Here is a 15644-nt window from a genome sequence, read left to right on the forward strand (position 1 = left end):
GAAATCTCTGAATGCCAGTCAATATTTAAATAAACATCCATTTAGAAAGATAGTACTCCATCTGTGAGAAACACGTGGCTTTATGGCTAAAACCATGAACTTTCTTACTAGGTCAGAAATGTAATGCACTGATTGAGCAAAACATCCAGTTTTTCCTTCATAAGGAAATCACAACTGCTTTAGGTTTGAAAGTCTATAAGAGAAGAACAGACTACAGAGCTACAATAAAATCCTCAGGAATTTCTCCCTTGATTTTTGGGGAAAGATTTAGTAGCTTTTTTGCAGACACTTGCATAGGATTTGTACTGTTTGCTTCTGACTGTTTTTCATAAGACCAAGAACTCTGCATTATCCTGATGGGCAGTGACCTAGTTGCATAAATTACCTTTCTAGTAACAAGTAAGATTTATTTATCACTGACAGAGCCTTCACAATCCAGGCTATAAATTAACTTTCACAGGAACTCAAAACAATTAATATTTCATGCCTTCTGCAAAGGATTCAAGAAGTACTCTTCTAATCTTGCCTTCTTCCACGTAGCACTATATGGCAACATACATCTAAATAAAAGCCACTGCCTCAGCACCCAAAAACATACAGAGCATATACAATTCTTCCTTGGAGAAAGAAATGAAAGAAAGAATTCATTTTTCCAGAAAATACAACACTGTCAGGCAGTAACAAATGATCACTTCAAATTTAGTTGGAATGCTTATGACAAATTATACTAGGAAAAGGGCTACTGGTACTAAGAGTACAAACCAAGCAAGGTAAGATGGTTCACCCAGCTGTTAAAATTTCAGGAATAATTTCCAGGTGAACAGAGGTGCACCAGTCAAAAGCACAGCGGTAAGAACATGGACAACACAGGGCTCACTCTAGCACCCTGGAAATCAATCACCTGTTATGTGATTTTTCATTTCTCCATGGCTCAAATAAATGTTACTACTGAGAAAGTATAAAACACTGGACAAGGAAATTATCATCTAAAATAAAAATAAGTTGTTGGTACTTGTGAAGTATTTCCCCCACTCCTCTGCCCTAATCTCAATGTATTTTCCATAGATGAATAAAAATTCTCATTGCCATCTGACAGGGACACCAAGACATAGAAGGAAGTCACTAGGAAAGGCAGTGGCAGGGATAGCAAGTACAAAAAAGTGCAAAACCAAACAACATGGATTCCTGACTTCTGGGCTTACACCACCCATGGACATCCCCATGGTTCAAAATCTGGTGAGCCATCACTGCAATACTGGATGGCTGTCTGAAATGTGGGAGATGAAAAGAAGCAAAACACATGTAGCCCAAAGGAAATTAAGGTAGAAAAGCTCTGAGACAAAGATGAGTGAAAATAGAAAAAACAAAAGTGGAAGCAGGTGAAACATGTGGTAAACATTCCAACACAGCATTATTTTCTCAGTGCTAACAATTGGCAATATTATTTCAAGTAAATAGCTACAGTCAAGACATTTTTAAGAAGCAAACTGTACAAGTAATCCTGTCTTTATGGACTCAGTTCAATACAAACCAAGCACTTTGCAGAGAATTCTTCAAGTGGTATTTTACTTCAAGTGACAATGGTTATAGAGCAGTTCCTGAAAAGGTGGTTTTCCCTGACAGGCAGAGTAGACTGTTTTGTTCAGGGAATACTACAGCATGAGCTGGGGAAGCAGCAGAGGGGTTCAGTAGGTCTGCACTCTCCTCTGCCCACTCTTGGCTTGGATCCCTCTCATCTTCCAGAAGAGCAGATGGTGCAGGGCTGCCAGAAGGGTCCTGCTGAGAGGCACCAGGATAGGCTCAGCACTCCCCAGAAAGCATCTCCTGGCTCTCTGGGGTTTACTCCTGGAGCTGGGGGATGCTGCAGCTTTTTCAGTGTCATTCCTTTGGCCACTGCATGTTCCTGCACCATCTCCTCCTGTCCATGTCTCTCAACATTCTGAACAGATGCCTGCCAGCCAGCGTGCCCCGGCAGCCTCCCAGATCAGCTCAATGCTTTTGTTCTCTAGGCACAATCTGTGCAAAACAGGCAGGGAAGGTTTGCTGGTGGCAAGGAGACTTAATCAGGCAGGGAAATAAGGAGTTAATACCAAAGTGCAGAAGACAAATGGCCAACTTTAATTCATGTCACCAACTACAGAAGACTCCGATAAAAAGCCTCAGACAGACTAAAACTCCCAAGGGTCAGTTTATTTTCTCCTCACCACCCATATTTCCCCAGCTATGCATGAGAGTGTGTTCTTTCCTTTTCCAGAAAAAAAATACATCAAGAATGACAGAGAAGGTCTCCTCCCCTGAGAGACAGTTTTTGAGCTGCCATATTTCTCATCCTCTCTGGACACAGGGAAGGAAAAGGGCAAAGCCTGGAAATAAGCAGCAGGCTACCTCATCCAGACACAATATAAATACCCAAAGACTTACATGGTGTGAGTGTACTGGGTCTGGCTGAGCTGGAGTTAATGCTTCCCACAGCACTAAGGCTGTGTCTCCAACATTCCCCCTCATCAGTAGGCTGGTGGTGGGCAAAATCTTGGGAGGGGACATCTCCAGTACAGCTGACTCAACCTGACCAAAGGGATATCCCATCCACAAGACACCTCCTCAGAACAACACCCAGGAGAAAGAAGGGGGTGATGACAGGGTGTATATTATTATACATTATATTATACATTATTATATATATAATATACATTATACATATATTATGTTATATTATACATATATTATACATTATATCCCATCCATGAGACACCTCCTCAGAACAACACCCAGGAGAAAGAAGGGGGCAAGGGGGGGTGTTTATTATTATGACCATTGTTTTCTGGAGCAACTGCTATGCCTACTGATGCTTTACTTCCCAGGGAGTGGCTGGACATCACCTGGCAACGGGAAGTAGAGAACACTTTTTTTTTTTTTTTCACTTCTGCATGCAGCCTTTGCTCTTGCTTTAATAAACTGTCTCTATCCTGATTCACAAGTGTTTTTCCATCTCATTTTATACCCCTAACCTTGTCCTGTTGAGAGGAGTGATAGAGCAGCTTGGTGGGCCCTGGTGTCCAACCAAGACCAACCCACTACAAAGAGAGAAAGTAGATAATTCAAAGAATGCTGATCTTTTAAGGACTGGGACTTGTCTGGATTTTATGCAGCTCTTACTTCAGGCACAGTAGTAAACAGATGATTCATCCACAGTTCCCTAAAGAAATCTCCCCCATTAGCTAGCTGTTGGAAGAAATTAAAGGCTTTCTTTCTGAGCAGTAAATGAAGTAGAGCACAGCTGCAGTTAGGGTACAACTAATCAAGTGAACTCACACACAATGGCTATCAATGCAGTACAATGATGACATGCAGGTTGCAGAATCCTAGAATATGCTGAGTTGAAAGGGACCCACAGGGATCACTGAGTCCAACTCTCTTAGCCTTGCACAGGACCATCCCCAGGAGTCAGGTTGGCTTAGGCAAAAATAAGCAAGCTATACACAAAAGCTTACTCTTCCAAATGGAGACTGCAACGTGTGATCTACACACAGCCCACAGGTGGTGTATGCCACAGGAGCATTTACTGGAAACATCCTGCTCAACAGGACAGGGACACTTCTGATAAATTCCTTCAATAAGCCAACAAGTAACAAAATACATCTCTCTCTCTCTCTCTCCCTCCCTCCCCAGTCCCTCCAGGTAAGAGCACCAAAACAAACACAGCAAACCTTACTCTGACTTCTAACTTGGTCTGACTGGGTTCATCTCACAAAGTTTTTAAGGGAAAGTTCATTTTCCTTATGGACTCGAAAACATGACTCAAACAGAAGGAACTAAACTAAAACCATATTTTGTATTGCTTCATAAGGGTCAGGTTCTGCAGAGGAGCACTGCAATACAGCAGGGCTGTTACCTCACTGCAGGGCTTCCCCTACACACAGCACAGTGACTCCAGGGATATCCTGTTTCACAACATGAACAAAAGAAAAGGGAATTTTAAAAAACCCACCTGATTTCATTCATTGCCTTACTGGGAAAACAGGGGAATGCCAACTATATAACCTTTAAAAACGATTCACTGCACCTTTTGTTAAAAAATCTTTTCTTCACAAATGGATACACACTTGACTAAATCAACTAAAAGAAAAAGCCAGCTATAACCAAATCCTTGATGGAATTCATATTGATGTAAAGAAGTTTTAAGAGTTTTAAAATAATTTATTGTTTAATCACTAGGGTGTGGGTGGCTCAAGTCCATTCATATATTGGCAAAAGCACAAAGAGTTGCATTTTTTTGCATTCCACACCAGCTGGGTGGCTCATGCACTATTTCACCACCAGCTTATACTGGTATGTACTGGTACTGCCCCAGAAAGGGGTGTTTCCACCTTCTCCCTTTCCTCAGCCATTCATTCCTGCCTTTGTTTCCTCACCTACCTGTGCACACATCTCAGCACGTGGAGAAAGACCCAAGTGGATGAACTCAGCCCATACAACAGCTCTTGGTCTCCACCAGTCCCTCTGCTGAGGTTACAACACAGAGGACTGTCCTGGCATGAAAATGCAGCCAGGAAATGGAATGAGATTGGCAGCAGGTGGGACTACTGGGATCACCTCTTCCCACATGTAGCCCTGACTATGCTAACAGGCTAAATGATGAAACAACATTTTAGGAAATGTAACTCTCAGCCTGGAATGTTATAGAAAAGCAAGAGAGGTTATTTGTAAAAAGCCAGAACATTAGGAATCATTTTTTAAAAAAACAAGCAAGAAAAAAATTACTAGTTTTGCTACTTTAATTAATTCATTTAAAGTTTTTTTAAATAAGTGTACCTCCAGTCTTCAAAAATCTGGTTTACACAGCAAGAAGTATTTGAAAAAGCAGCTATCATAAATATGAAAATAGTACTATTTGGTAAGACAATACTATTTCAGCTTCTGTAAATATGTTTATAGATTTATAGAAAAGAAATATGTTTTTCTTCCCATACCAGTGTACATACAGATTATGAGCTTCAAGACCACAACAAAAATGAATGAAAGAATTCATTATTAGTATGTACAGACACTATGTTAAACACGATAACAGAAATAAATATTTCAAAACAAAGAAAATATAGCTAAACAAGCAGTAAGAGCAATGAGACTAATCCACATGAATATTTTGAAATCATTTTAATGTCTATAACAGTTTTAAGTGTATGAAAAGTTCAAAAGCACAGAAAAATAGAATCTCTTGAATATTTTTCTTCTCAAGTCTAAATAAGAAATATGTTGGCAACTAGAAATAAAAATCATGGCATTAGCTAAATTCTCAAACCAAAAAGGTCTACTACTTAAATGCCAAAACCCAAAGTAATCTAACATACAAAGGAGATACATGAGCAAATTCACAGAGGACTTACAAATACAAAAAAGGCTATTATATTACTGCCAATTTACAGAGTTCAAAAATAAGAATTTAAAAACCCCATACTAAAACGTATTCAAATCAGTGCAGAAAAGGCCTTTTGTCACTTCCCCTGAACAATAAAGTTTTTGTTCACTTCAGGAATGATGGAGAGACACTAGTTAAATTTAAAAAAGTAAAACTACAATGTTCAACGTGTATTTTTTCCAGAAGAAGTTACAATACTTTAAGCTTGTACAGCAGAAAAAGCAGTGCTTCCTCTCTTGTTTAATGACAACATCCTCAAGTGCAGGGAAACAGCAAATTCTGATTAACAGAATATTATACTGCACTTAATTATAATGTAACTACCCCTATTATCAAACAGGGTGTATTTTAGAGAAGTGAAAACATTCCATTTTTAACAGATTCATAAAATACAATGTTATGGGGATTGCTCTGTTTTCAGCAATGCTTCTTGGTATCAGAAGAAAAACACAGGAATGAATATTAAGTGTGAGAAATAAAATTCAGCTGTCCAGCTGAAATCCAGCCAGTTCTTTTTTTAAAGGCACCTTGGTGGAGCACTCTTAAATCTATTTGTTGCTATGCCCGATGGGTTTGAGTATTTGCCCTGCAGTTTCAAAGCTTGGAAATCCCCTTGAAACCCTTCTAAACAGGACAGCCTTTCTCAGTATTGTGTCTGGTATCTCTGTGTACTCTGGATTGCACACAATTTGTTTGGCCTCTGAGTTTACAAATAACCCCCGAGTCAGGAACTGCTGTGGCTGCAGCCTTGGGAGGCACTGTGAGGAACAGCAAGGTGCTTGCAGGGGCTCACTGTGACTGTGAGGAACAGGAAGGTGCTCCCAGGCGCTCACTGTGACTGTGAGGAACAGGAAGGTGCTTGCAGGCGCTCACTGTGACTGTGAGGAACATAAAGGTGCTTGCAGGGGCTCACTGGGACTGTGAGGAACAAAAAGGTGCTCACAGGCACTCACTGTGATGTGCATGTGCAGTGCTGCCCGTTCACAGCCTGTGCCCACAGAGGGCAGTGCTGGCAGGACTCAGCCAACACCCATGGGAACAGAGGTAGAGGAGGGAAATGGCACACTTATCCTGGGCTGACAGAACAGGACTGACACATACCCAAAGCCCCCCTTGGGTCACATAGGCCTTTGGGGCAAATCATGGAGTTGGAAGGAGAATCAGAGCTCTACAGAAAAAAAAAGTATCAATGTAAAAGGTAAGAGTTAGAGCCCAATGTTCAAGGTTCCTTCCAAATAGCAGTGCCTCATTCAGCTGCAAAAGAACACTGAGATGAATGGGCTACTTCCTCTTTGTTGTCCCCTGTGTGCTAGAAGAACATGTAAAATCCCTGCTTAGCCCAGACCTAGTGTGGGAATTCACATGAGCACAAACCCATCTCTTCCTGCCTTCTTGACAGCACATACACGCCTTCTTGACAGCACATACACACCTCCCATGAGCTTCCCTCCCACTGCACAACAGCCCTTTCAGGCTCATCAGAGGTAAGTGGGAGCCACAAAGGGAATGAAATTACAGCATTTGCACAAACACCCAGGAGCAGCTGCAACATGAAAAGTCATCACAGCAAAAGTTGATTCTGCCTCTCAGCACACCAATTATATCCTCTCAGGCTCAATGGCACAGCTCCCAATTAAATGCAGCCAGGGTAAACAAGCATCTGACAGAAAATACCACACAGAAATTTGGTACGAAAGGTGACAGTCTTATTGTAGCTGTCTTCTTTCTATGGCAGCCTGCAAGGTTACAGCTCACTGCATTAGATCATCATATGATATCCTAATAGACCTTCCAGAAGCTATCCATAAGGATCTGAATTGATGCCTGTTTTTAATGTGTAATATTTCCTTATCACAGATAATCAGTTTTATAGTTCATTCAAGCCATTTTTTCAACACATTTGTAAATAATGTTCACTACCATTCTGATGTACAAATCTATGTTTGATTTCTTTTTTCCTAAAACTAATTACAAAAAAAGACTTATTTGTTTTTAATCTCTGCGCAACAAATTACTTTTGGGGGATCCTCAACAAACCAATCTTTGCTCCTCATTTTCTACTCAGATCACATTTATTCTTAAGCGACAGAAACAAAATAAAGCAACGATGCTGTTGCAAAAGTAAGACAAATAACTATTCCTCAGTGAAGAAAAAAACAGATTCCAAAAGCATTTATATATTCAATTTGAAACACTGTTGGAAAAATATTTAAAGCCCAAAGCAACTCAAACTGTTTCCCTGATTAATCATTTCATTGCAGGAAATACAGATCCACTAAAGAAAACTAGTTAGGAGAAAAGAAGGAATACAAAGCTAAAGTTTCCTATTTGAATTACAGCCACTATAAAAAAAGTGACTGGAAAATCCCCCCCACCTTCTCAGATGTATTTACTCACATCCTTATTTAAGCCTCATCACCCAGTTCCCCTCTGGAAGCCCCTGGCTGCAGAAGAAGTCCCACAGTCTGACATACCTAAAATGGGCAGCATTTTTTCATCACCACATGTCTACTTCCACAGCACAAAGGCAACTAAAAAGTCCCAATTTTATTTCTGGAAACACCATGATAGATCATGACACTGTTTTGCCACTACCCCCACATCCATGTCCGAAATTCACTGAGGAAGCAGACCTTAAGCTGTACAAACAACAGTAAACACCAAGTGCATCTGCGCTCAGGGACTACCTGCTGATACAGAACTGGAATGAGATCAACTTGAAATTAACAAGTAGGTGGCCCCACAGTGATAAATGATGGAATTTCAGCTATCACACAGTCTAATAGAATCTACTGACATCAAAATTTAATGTAGTGTATTGAGTTTTTGTTTCATTAGATTGTATGCATTTATTCAATCAGGCTCTCCCACAGGGGGAACATAATTTCTACTTCTCTTCAGATTGTGTGTGAAGGTCCTGTTACCCAGAATTCCCTAAATTTCTCCACCTTCAACTGGTACTGCCAATCTAGCCCTGTCTACTTGACACATTTGAAATTTTCAAGCCATACAGGGTTCAATAAAACACAGCCTTTTGTTTATTTAATGATATTACAGAACACCAGTACCTATTACATACTTAAAATGACAGCTACATTTTTAAGGAGAATTTTATTCTCTTATACAATTAGCAGCTAGATCAGATCAAAAGTCCTGACCTGATAATAAGATCTGTGTGGAAATCAGATGTCTGCACAATAGGCTGCATGTACTACAAATACCCCAAGACTTTCAAGTTTCTGTAACTGATGAACATGCTCACTGTCTGTGCCTGCAGAAAGCCTGAAGAATAAACCTTGTGTCCTCTTCCATACTCTCAAAGCTGGTGAAGAACTGAGGTGCCAGCTGCAGCAAACAATACTCAAAGATAAAGCAAAGCTGCCCCGAGATGTGGTGTGGGCTCCATCTAGTGGGGCTCAGCTTTGGTCCATATCTCTACCACCAAATCTGTTATCTCCACTCAAAACACGTCAGAAATAGAACCATGGAATCATTAGAGTTAGAAAAAACCTCCACAATCATCAAGTCCAACCTGTGACTGATCACCACCTTGTCAACTAAGCCAGCACTCAGTGCCCCATCCAGTGGTTTCCTGAACACCTCCAGGGACAGTGACTCTATCACCTCCCCACATTACATGTTTTACCACCCTTTCAGTCAAGAAATTCTTCCTCATGTCCAACTTCAACCTCTGCTGGCACAGCTTGATGCTATGTCCTCTTGCCCTTTTGCTGGCTGCCTGGGAGAAGAGACCAAGCCCCCTGGCTGCAGGCTCCTTTCAGGCACTTGTAGAGAGCAGTAAGGTCTCCCCTGAGCCTCATTTTCTTCAGGCTGAACAACCCCAGCTCCCTTAGCTGCTCCTCCTATGACTGACTCTCCAGACCCTTGACCAGTTCCACTGTCCTCCTCTGGACATGCTCCAGCACCTCAATGTCCTTCTCATGGTCAGGGACCCAGAGTTGCATGCAGGATTAGGGGTATTGGCCTCACCAGTGCCCAGCACAGGGGGACAGTCACTGCCCTGCTCCTGCTGGCCACACTATTTCTGATACAGGCCAGTATTGCAGCGACCTTAGACGGTCACTGTGGTGAGAGAAGGACGAGAATCTTGTTTCTTGATCAGAAGGCTTGATTTATTGATATAAGATATATAATACATTATAACTATACTAAAAAGAATAAAGAGAGAGCTTGCAGAGACTGCTATGCCAAGAATAGAATAGAAGGAATCAATAAAAAAGTTCTGTGTTCAAGGAATCTCCCCTGAGCTGCTCCTGTGATTGGCCCTTAATGGTACACATGGAAGGAGGGCCAATCACAGGAACCCCTGCCACATTTCACAGCAGCCGATAACAATTTGTTTACATTCTTTTTCTGGGGCTCTGCTTCCCAGAAGAGGGACAAATCCCAAAGAAAGGATTTCTATGAAGAAATGTCTGCGACAGGCCAGGATGCCATTGGCATTCTTGGCCACCTGGGCACACACAGGATCATGTCCAGCTGCTGTCAAGGTCCTTTTCCACTGGGCAGTTTTCCAGCCACTTTGTCCCCAGCCTGTAGCACTGCCTGGGGTTACTGTGACAGAAGTCCAGGACCTGACATTTTGCCTTGCTGAGTTGGCCCTGACCCACTGATCCAGTCTACCCAGATCCATCAGCTGAACCTTTGTGCTTTCCAGCTCATAAACACTCCCACACAACTTGGTGCTGTCTGTGACCTTGCTGAGGGTGCATTTGATCCCCTTGCGCAGATCATGAGCAAAGGTGTCAGACAGGACTGGTCCCACACTGAGCCCTGGGGAACGCCCTGGTGCCCGGCTGCCAGCTGGGTGCAGCTCCTTGCACAGCCACTCCTGGGCCTGGGCACCCAGACAGGTTTTCAGCCAGGGGAGAGCACACCTGCCCAAGCCATGGGCCACCAGCTTCCCCAGGAGAATGCTTGGGGAGACAGAGTCAAAAGCTTCACTGAACTGACAGAACTGCAATATACTGCAGCGTCTGAAATTTCACCCTCTTGTATGTTTACCGTGACCTTTGAAAAGCTTGATACTGTATACTGTAATTATAAATATGAAAGTATATCTTTAAAATTGAGGAGTAGTTGATAGGTTGGTGGGTTGTAAAAGTTGACAGAACCAAACTATAACCAGTTCTTTTACTTTTTTGCAAGCTCAAGATGTATTATTTTGTTCTATTCACTGTGTTTTATTCCATATTTAAAATTCAGTCTTCGGAACATCAGCATTTCCATTTTGCAACATTTTAATTTTTAATGTAAAAACCCCCCATATTTTAATTATCTCAGCATCCACTAACAGCTGCCTGAAAATGTAAGAACAAATAAAATATGAAAGATGCTGAGATTTAGATGCAAATTATAAACACAACTGAATACTTCACAGGATAAACACAGGATATATAAACACACAGGATACATCATGGCCTATCTAATGACCTACCAATGTGTAAAGCAAAGGAAAAAATTTCTGGTGTTCTCAAAGTGCCTCAACATTACTTGCATATTATCCTTCTAGCCAATGAACCTGAGAGTGTACAAGACCTACCTGTGGACTTGTCTTTCTAAAAGTGTCAGCTCCATGTATCACGTCCTTTATTATTCTCTCACTGAGATGACTGTATTCCTCTTCGGTAAGGTTACTGTCCTCCAGCTGATGGTTGCAAACTGGGCATTGTCCACTGCAATAATAGTGAAACAAGAAAACAGAAGGAAAAATGCTATTAAATAAGAAATTCCTTAAATATTACTAACGTATCAAGTGTCTGTATATGAGCACAATTCTTTAAAAGAAGCCCAACACAGTACAATCATCAGAAAATCAGTTGTACTCTTTCTGTGATACAACCAAAACCTGTTAAACTCACTAGCTATTATATTATTTTAATTTTCTTGAAATCATTTCAATTTTATTCAAATACTTATGCAAGTAGGCTACCTCAAACTGGTTTAGTTCAAAATAAAGTGTTCTTACAGTTCTAGCAAAATAACTACTATGGAACCACTTGTCACTGTTTTGTTCACAGGTTCTTAACCCATGATAAAATGTGAGGTGATTTAAGTTAGTTTAGCTCTCAAAGTCTTCAACTGTTTACAGACAGTAAAACAGAAAACAGACTTACCTCTCAGTCAAGACAATTGACTTTAGAATTTTTAAACTCTTAAAGGCTGGAAAAGGCTGTCTAAAATATGATGAATTATTATAACAGAGTAGAGTACCACACACATTCTTACATAATAATAATTTATTTTATAGCAAACAACTCTTAAAAGAGTGAGCTATCCTGTTCTTTCAAGAGCTTCAAAAACTGTGGGCTCTACATGTGCTTTTACTTCACAGTATGCAATATAGAGTATTTTTATAAACCACCTAAAACTCCCATAATCCATCGGAGGCATCCTCATAATTAATACATTTATAACTGCCAAATTGCTACAAAAGCATAAAACAAGGTTTCAAAGAGAATAACATTTAAAACAGCAATTTACAGAAGTTAAGAAAACTGCATTGTGATAGAAACACACACCCAAATATACCTGTGAAAATCTAAGAACCATTTTGTCTACACTGAAAATGAGACAGGAAGAAATCTTTCATCTGTAAAAATTAACTGCAGTGTGCAAATAGTATCAGTTTTCAAAAAGACAAGATTTTACACACTGCTCTACTACACATCTTGTTAAACAACAGTATCATAAAGTCAACAAAAAAGAAAGTCTTTAAATCCTAAACAGGTTACAAATAAGCCACACAGTAAAATGGCACCTCTTATTTTTTACTGTGTTTTTCTGTCTTGGCTCTGCTAAGCTTAATTCTTTTTCAAATGTACATACTGGGTCTTGATTATTGTACGAGTTGAAAACTGGAGTTTGTGAAATCATATGTCACAAAAAGGTTCATATTCTCAAGGACTGAAATACTTTTGTATATAAGGAAAACCATTTTTTTATATTTTTGAAGGAATAGATCAATACAGACTAATCAAGACCTCACTTATAAATAGAATGTTGCATTTACCTGTCTTTAATTTTGGTCAGGCGTCCTCTCCAGTTCCCTCCTGGTAAACTAATATGTACAGAGGGAAAGATAAAAAAATTAGCTAGGCTCTTATTTAACAATATCCAAATTACATGTAAGAAAAATTATATTTTGGTCAAATTTAGAAATAAAAAAACCAAACAATCATCCACCTTACAAAGAAATTATATAAAAATCCACATTAATTTAGTAACACCTGGAAATATTTTATAAAGAACCAGCATTTAACAACATGCAAAAAACTAACACTGTCAACCTCAGCAGTTTATGCTGTCCTCAAATTTTAAGAGCCACACAAACAATCAGTGTGCACTGACAAGTTCTAATTGACTGCCCTACACATTCATAAGCCATTCCAATAATGGTAGCACATTCCCACTGCCACATTTTCCATCCTAACTTGTAAAATGGCTCTGAAGCTCACATGAATCAAAGCCAAAAAATCACAGATGGGCTCACACCCAACCTCATGAAATATGGATGGGCTCAGGTGAACCCCATTGTGCACGTGCACTGTAACTAGTTGAAATCTGCAGTCTGACAATCACTACTCATGACAACAAACCGTGTGAGCAGCTAAATACTGTGCTAAAACACAGAGCCTCCTATGGAGATTGTACAGAATACTAGGAGATGAACAAAGTCAATGCATTTAATCTTCATTTTACCTAGTGGAATTTGCTGCCTCTTTCCTTTAAAGAAAGAAACTATCTAACTTTCAATTAGCTTACTATGTCTATACTCCAATAAATTACAGGAAAAGCCCTCAAACACCAGTCAATATTCCTTATCTAGCACCCCAGAAAGAGATGAAGTCAGCTATTCTGAATTGCCATGACTCAACATGATTTCCTAATTTTTGTACCAAGGAATAATATTTAACAGGTAAAAGAAAAGGTGAAATCAGTAAAAATTTTAAACTTTCACAGTAATTTGTGAGCAAAAATAAAATGCATCTTTTCATGGCATCATGTCTCTTGTGAAGAAGCAAAAATCAAAATTAGATGTTGAGGGGTCTCAGAGCTGATCTGTGGGATAATCTGGATCCCTCCTCCTCATGAACTGCATCTTGCAGTTGAAACTTTATTTACCTTTCAAACCACAGCTTTATACTCTGCATAAATGTTCTGTGAGGGTATATTTGGTTCTCTCTCAAATATAAGAGGACACCAAAGAGCTCTTTTTGTAGCTCAGCACCTTTCATACCCCTGCTGAAGTCAAAAAACGACTGCAGGACGTGCAAGGTTGGGACCACATCTTTAGCCAACATCTCACTGTACAGTTCAAAGGCCAGTTTCATCTCTTGGTGACGGCTGGCAGCTTTGATACAAGCTTCATAGCACGTCCGTGAGGGAATCATAATCTTTTTTACTTCTTCCAAAACAGTCAAGGCCATTCTCCACTGATCTGAATTGCTCAAGCCCCTGATTAGAAGGCTGTAAGCCCCGCTTTCTAACATCTTGAACCTGGCCTTCATGATGTCGTACACGTCCCGGATTTCTGACACCTGTCCCTGCTGCACGCAGAGGGTCAGGTACTTGACCAGCATGTTGTAGGCAACGTCACCGTTGCGCTTTGCCAGGTGCGTCAGCAAGGACTTGGCCACATCAATGGGGCTGTTGCACCTGATCATACTGTTCAGCATCACCTCTTCAAATATTTCAGGTGATTGGAAATCTTCCCTTAGTTTGTTCCATTCCTCAGCCTGCAAAGGTTTTTCTGGAGGTTGTACATTGCTAAACCGATGCCTTGACACAAAAGGACTCATTGACCATTTCTTTGCAGCTCCAACAGAAGAAGAAAAGTGGAATTTCCCTTCAGGTATTTCTTTAGTCTCCTCATCCCATCCTTTTCCTTCTTTGCAATCAATTTCAGACCTTTTCTTGGCAGGTAAGGCATCAGCTTCTTTGGGGTCCACTGGTAAAGCAGTGCTGGAAGATGTCATAGAACTGAAAGAGTTAATTTTTTCCCTATTAGGGATGCTGAAAGAGGCAGCAAACAGTTGTCGGCATCTTGAGACAGGCCAGAACATGTGACATTTCCACAGCAAAGCCTGAAAACCCTGACTCGTTTGAGAAAAGAGCGCCATCACAAGATCAAATTGTCTCACTATTAGCTCACTGTATCTGATGAAGTTATGAAATTAAAAATACAGTTTGCATGGGGATGGTTATCAATAAAAGCCCAAGGGCTGTCAAGCTGTATACGCTTCTGTTTCCAAATGTTTGTTCTGGGAGTCCTTTTTGTCTCTTATGGACACAAACGATGGTAAAATCTTTTCTCATGAAAGTCAATCTCTTAGACTGTGAGGGCAATCATCCAAAATGAGGGCATCTTTCTTTCTAGAGAAGATGTTTCACATATTCCTGTTTGTTGGTTACAGCAGGGATGTGTACCGTCAATGTTGTACGCAGAAAGGCAACGTTGACGCAGCTACACAAAAAGCACAGGGTTTTTCTTCCTGCCTTTGTCCAAGTTAAGTCAGGAGATTTCCTAAAAATAAAAATAACATCACGACATCATGACCTGCTCCGTGGTTTTCTGTGATACTTCCATCTGGACGCTAGTAAACATGAAACTCGGGATAGCTCAGGTGATGATTTCAGGTGAGAAATCCCAACCCTGATCCTTCAAGCAACCCCAGGAGGGGTTCCTACATTGCTTCCCTCACATTTTCCACCTGGTGACAAACTTCCATTTAACTTGTTTTCCCAATCCCAAATCCTTGGTAACGCAGCTGCCAAAGAGGCAGAGCAACACGGCGGGCAGCAATTACACTGAAATGCCAGGGACACGTTAGATTAGACAGGTAAATAGCGGGAGGTCCGCAGGCTGATTCGCCTTGCGAGGAGACTCCGCAGGTTCGCCGTCCCTCGGTGCCCCACAGGATCCCCCGTCCCTCACTCGGTGCCCCGCGGGCCGGGCCCGGCCGTAAGGCAGAACCCCCGGCTTTCGGGACAGCCTTTCCCGCTCGCCCCTCTCTCCCTCATCCCCCGCGCGGGTCCCACCTGACGCTGCGCGCGGCGGCCATGCGCGACAGGCGCGTGCCCCACGGCAGGGCGGGCCAGCTTCCCATTGGCCGGAAGCGCGTGGAGGCCCCGTGCCCGCGCGTGGAGCCAATCGCGTCTCAGCGGGAGGGGCGACACGTGATCCGCGGGCCCCGGTAGGAGGGAC

The 15644-nt window shown here is 41.3% G+C and overlaps 1 protein-coding gene across 2 annotated transcripts in view; it reads right to left on the minus strand.

Annotated features, from left to right (window-relative positions):
• The window catches only part of PRORP (protein only RNase P catalytic subunit), a 39565-nt gene extending 23941 nt beyond the window's left edge, over positions 1-15624 (minus strand). The window contains exons 1-4 of one of the 2 annotated variants that reach the window (XM_074542681.1): positions 15479-15624; positions 13562-14963; positions 12450-12497; positions 10980-11112 (exon numbers count right to left, since the gene is read on the minus strand). In XM_074542681.1, coding sequence (XP_074398782.1) covers positions 10980-11112; positions 12450-12497; positions 13562-14559 — 1179 coding nt within the window. In that variant the 5' untranslated portion in view covers positions 14560-14963; positions 15479-15624. The remainder of the gene's footprint in view (positions 1-10979; positions 11113-12449; positions 12498-13561; positions 14964-15478) is intronic. The other variant, XM_074542682.1, reaches the window with a different exon arrangement.
• Between the last annotated feature and the right edge of the window lie 20 nt (positions 15625-15644).

Source organism: Zonotrichia albicollis, chromosome 6 (assembly GCF_047830755.1).
Source record: "Zonotrichia albicollis isolate bZonAlb1 chromosome 6, bZonAlb1.hap1, whole genome shotgun sequence".
Classification (NCBI taxonomy): domain Eukaryota; kingdom Metazoa; phylum Chordata; class Aves; order Passeriformes; family Passerellidae; genus Zonotrichia; species Zonotrichia albicollis.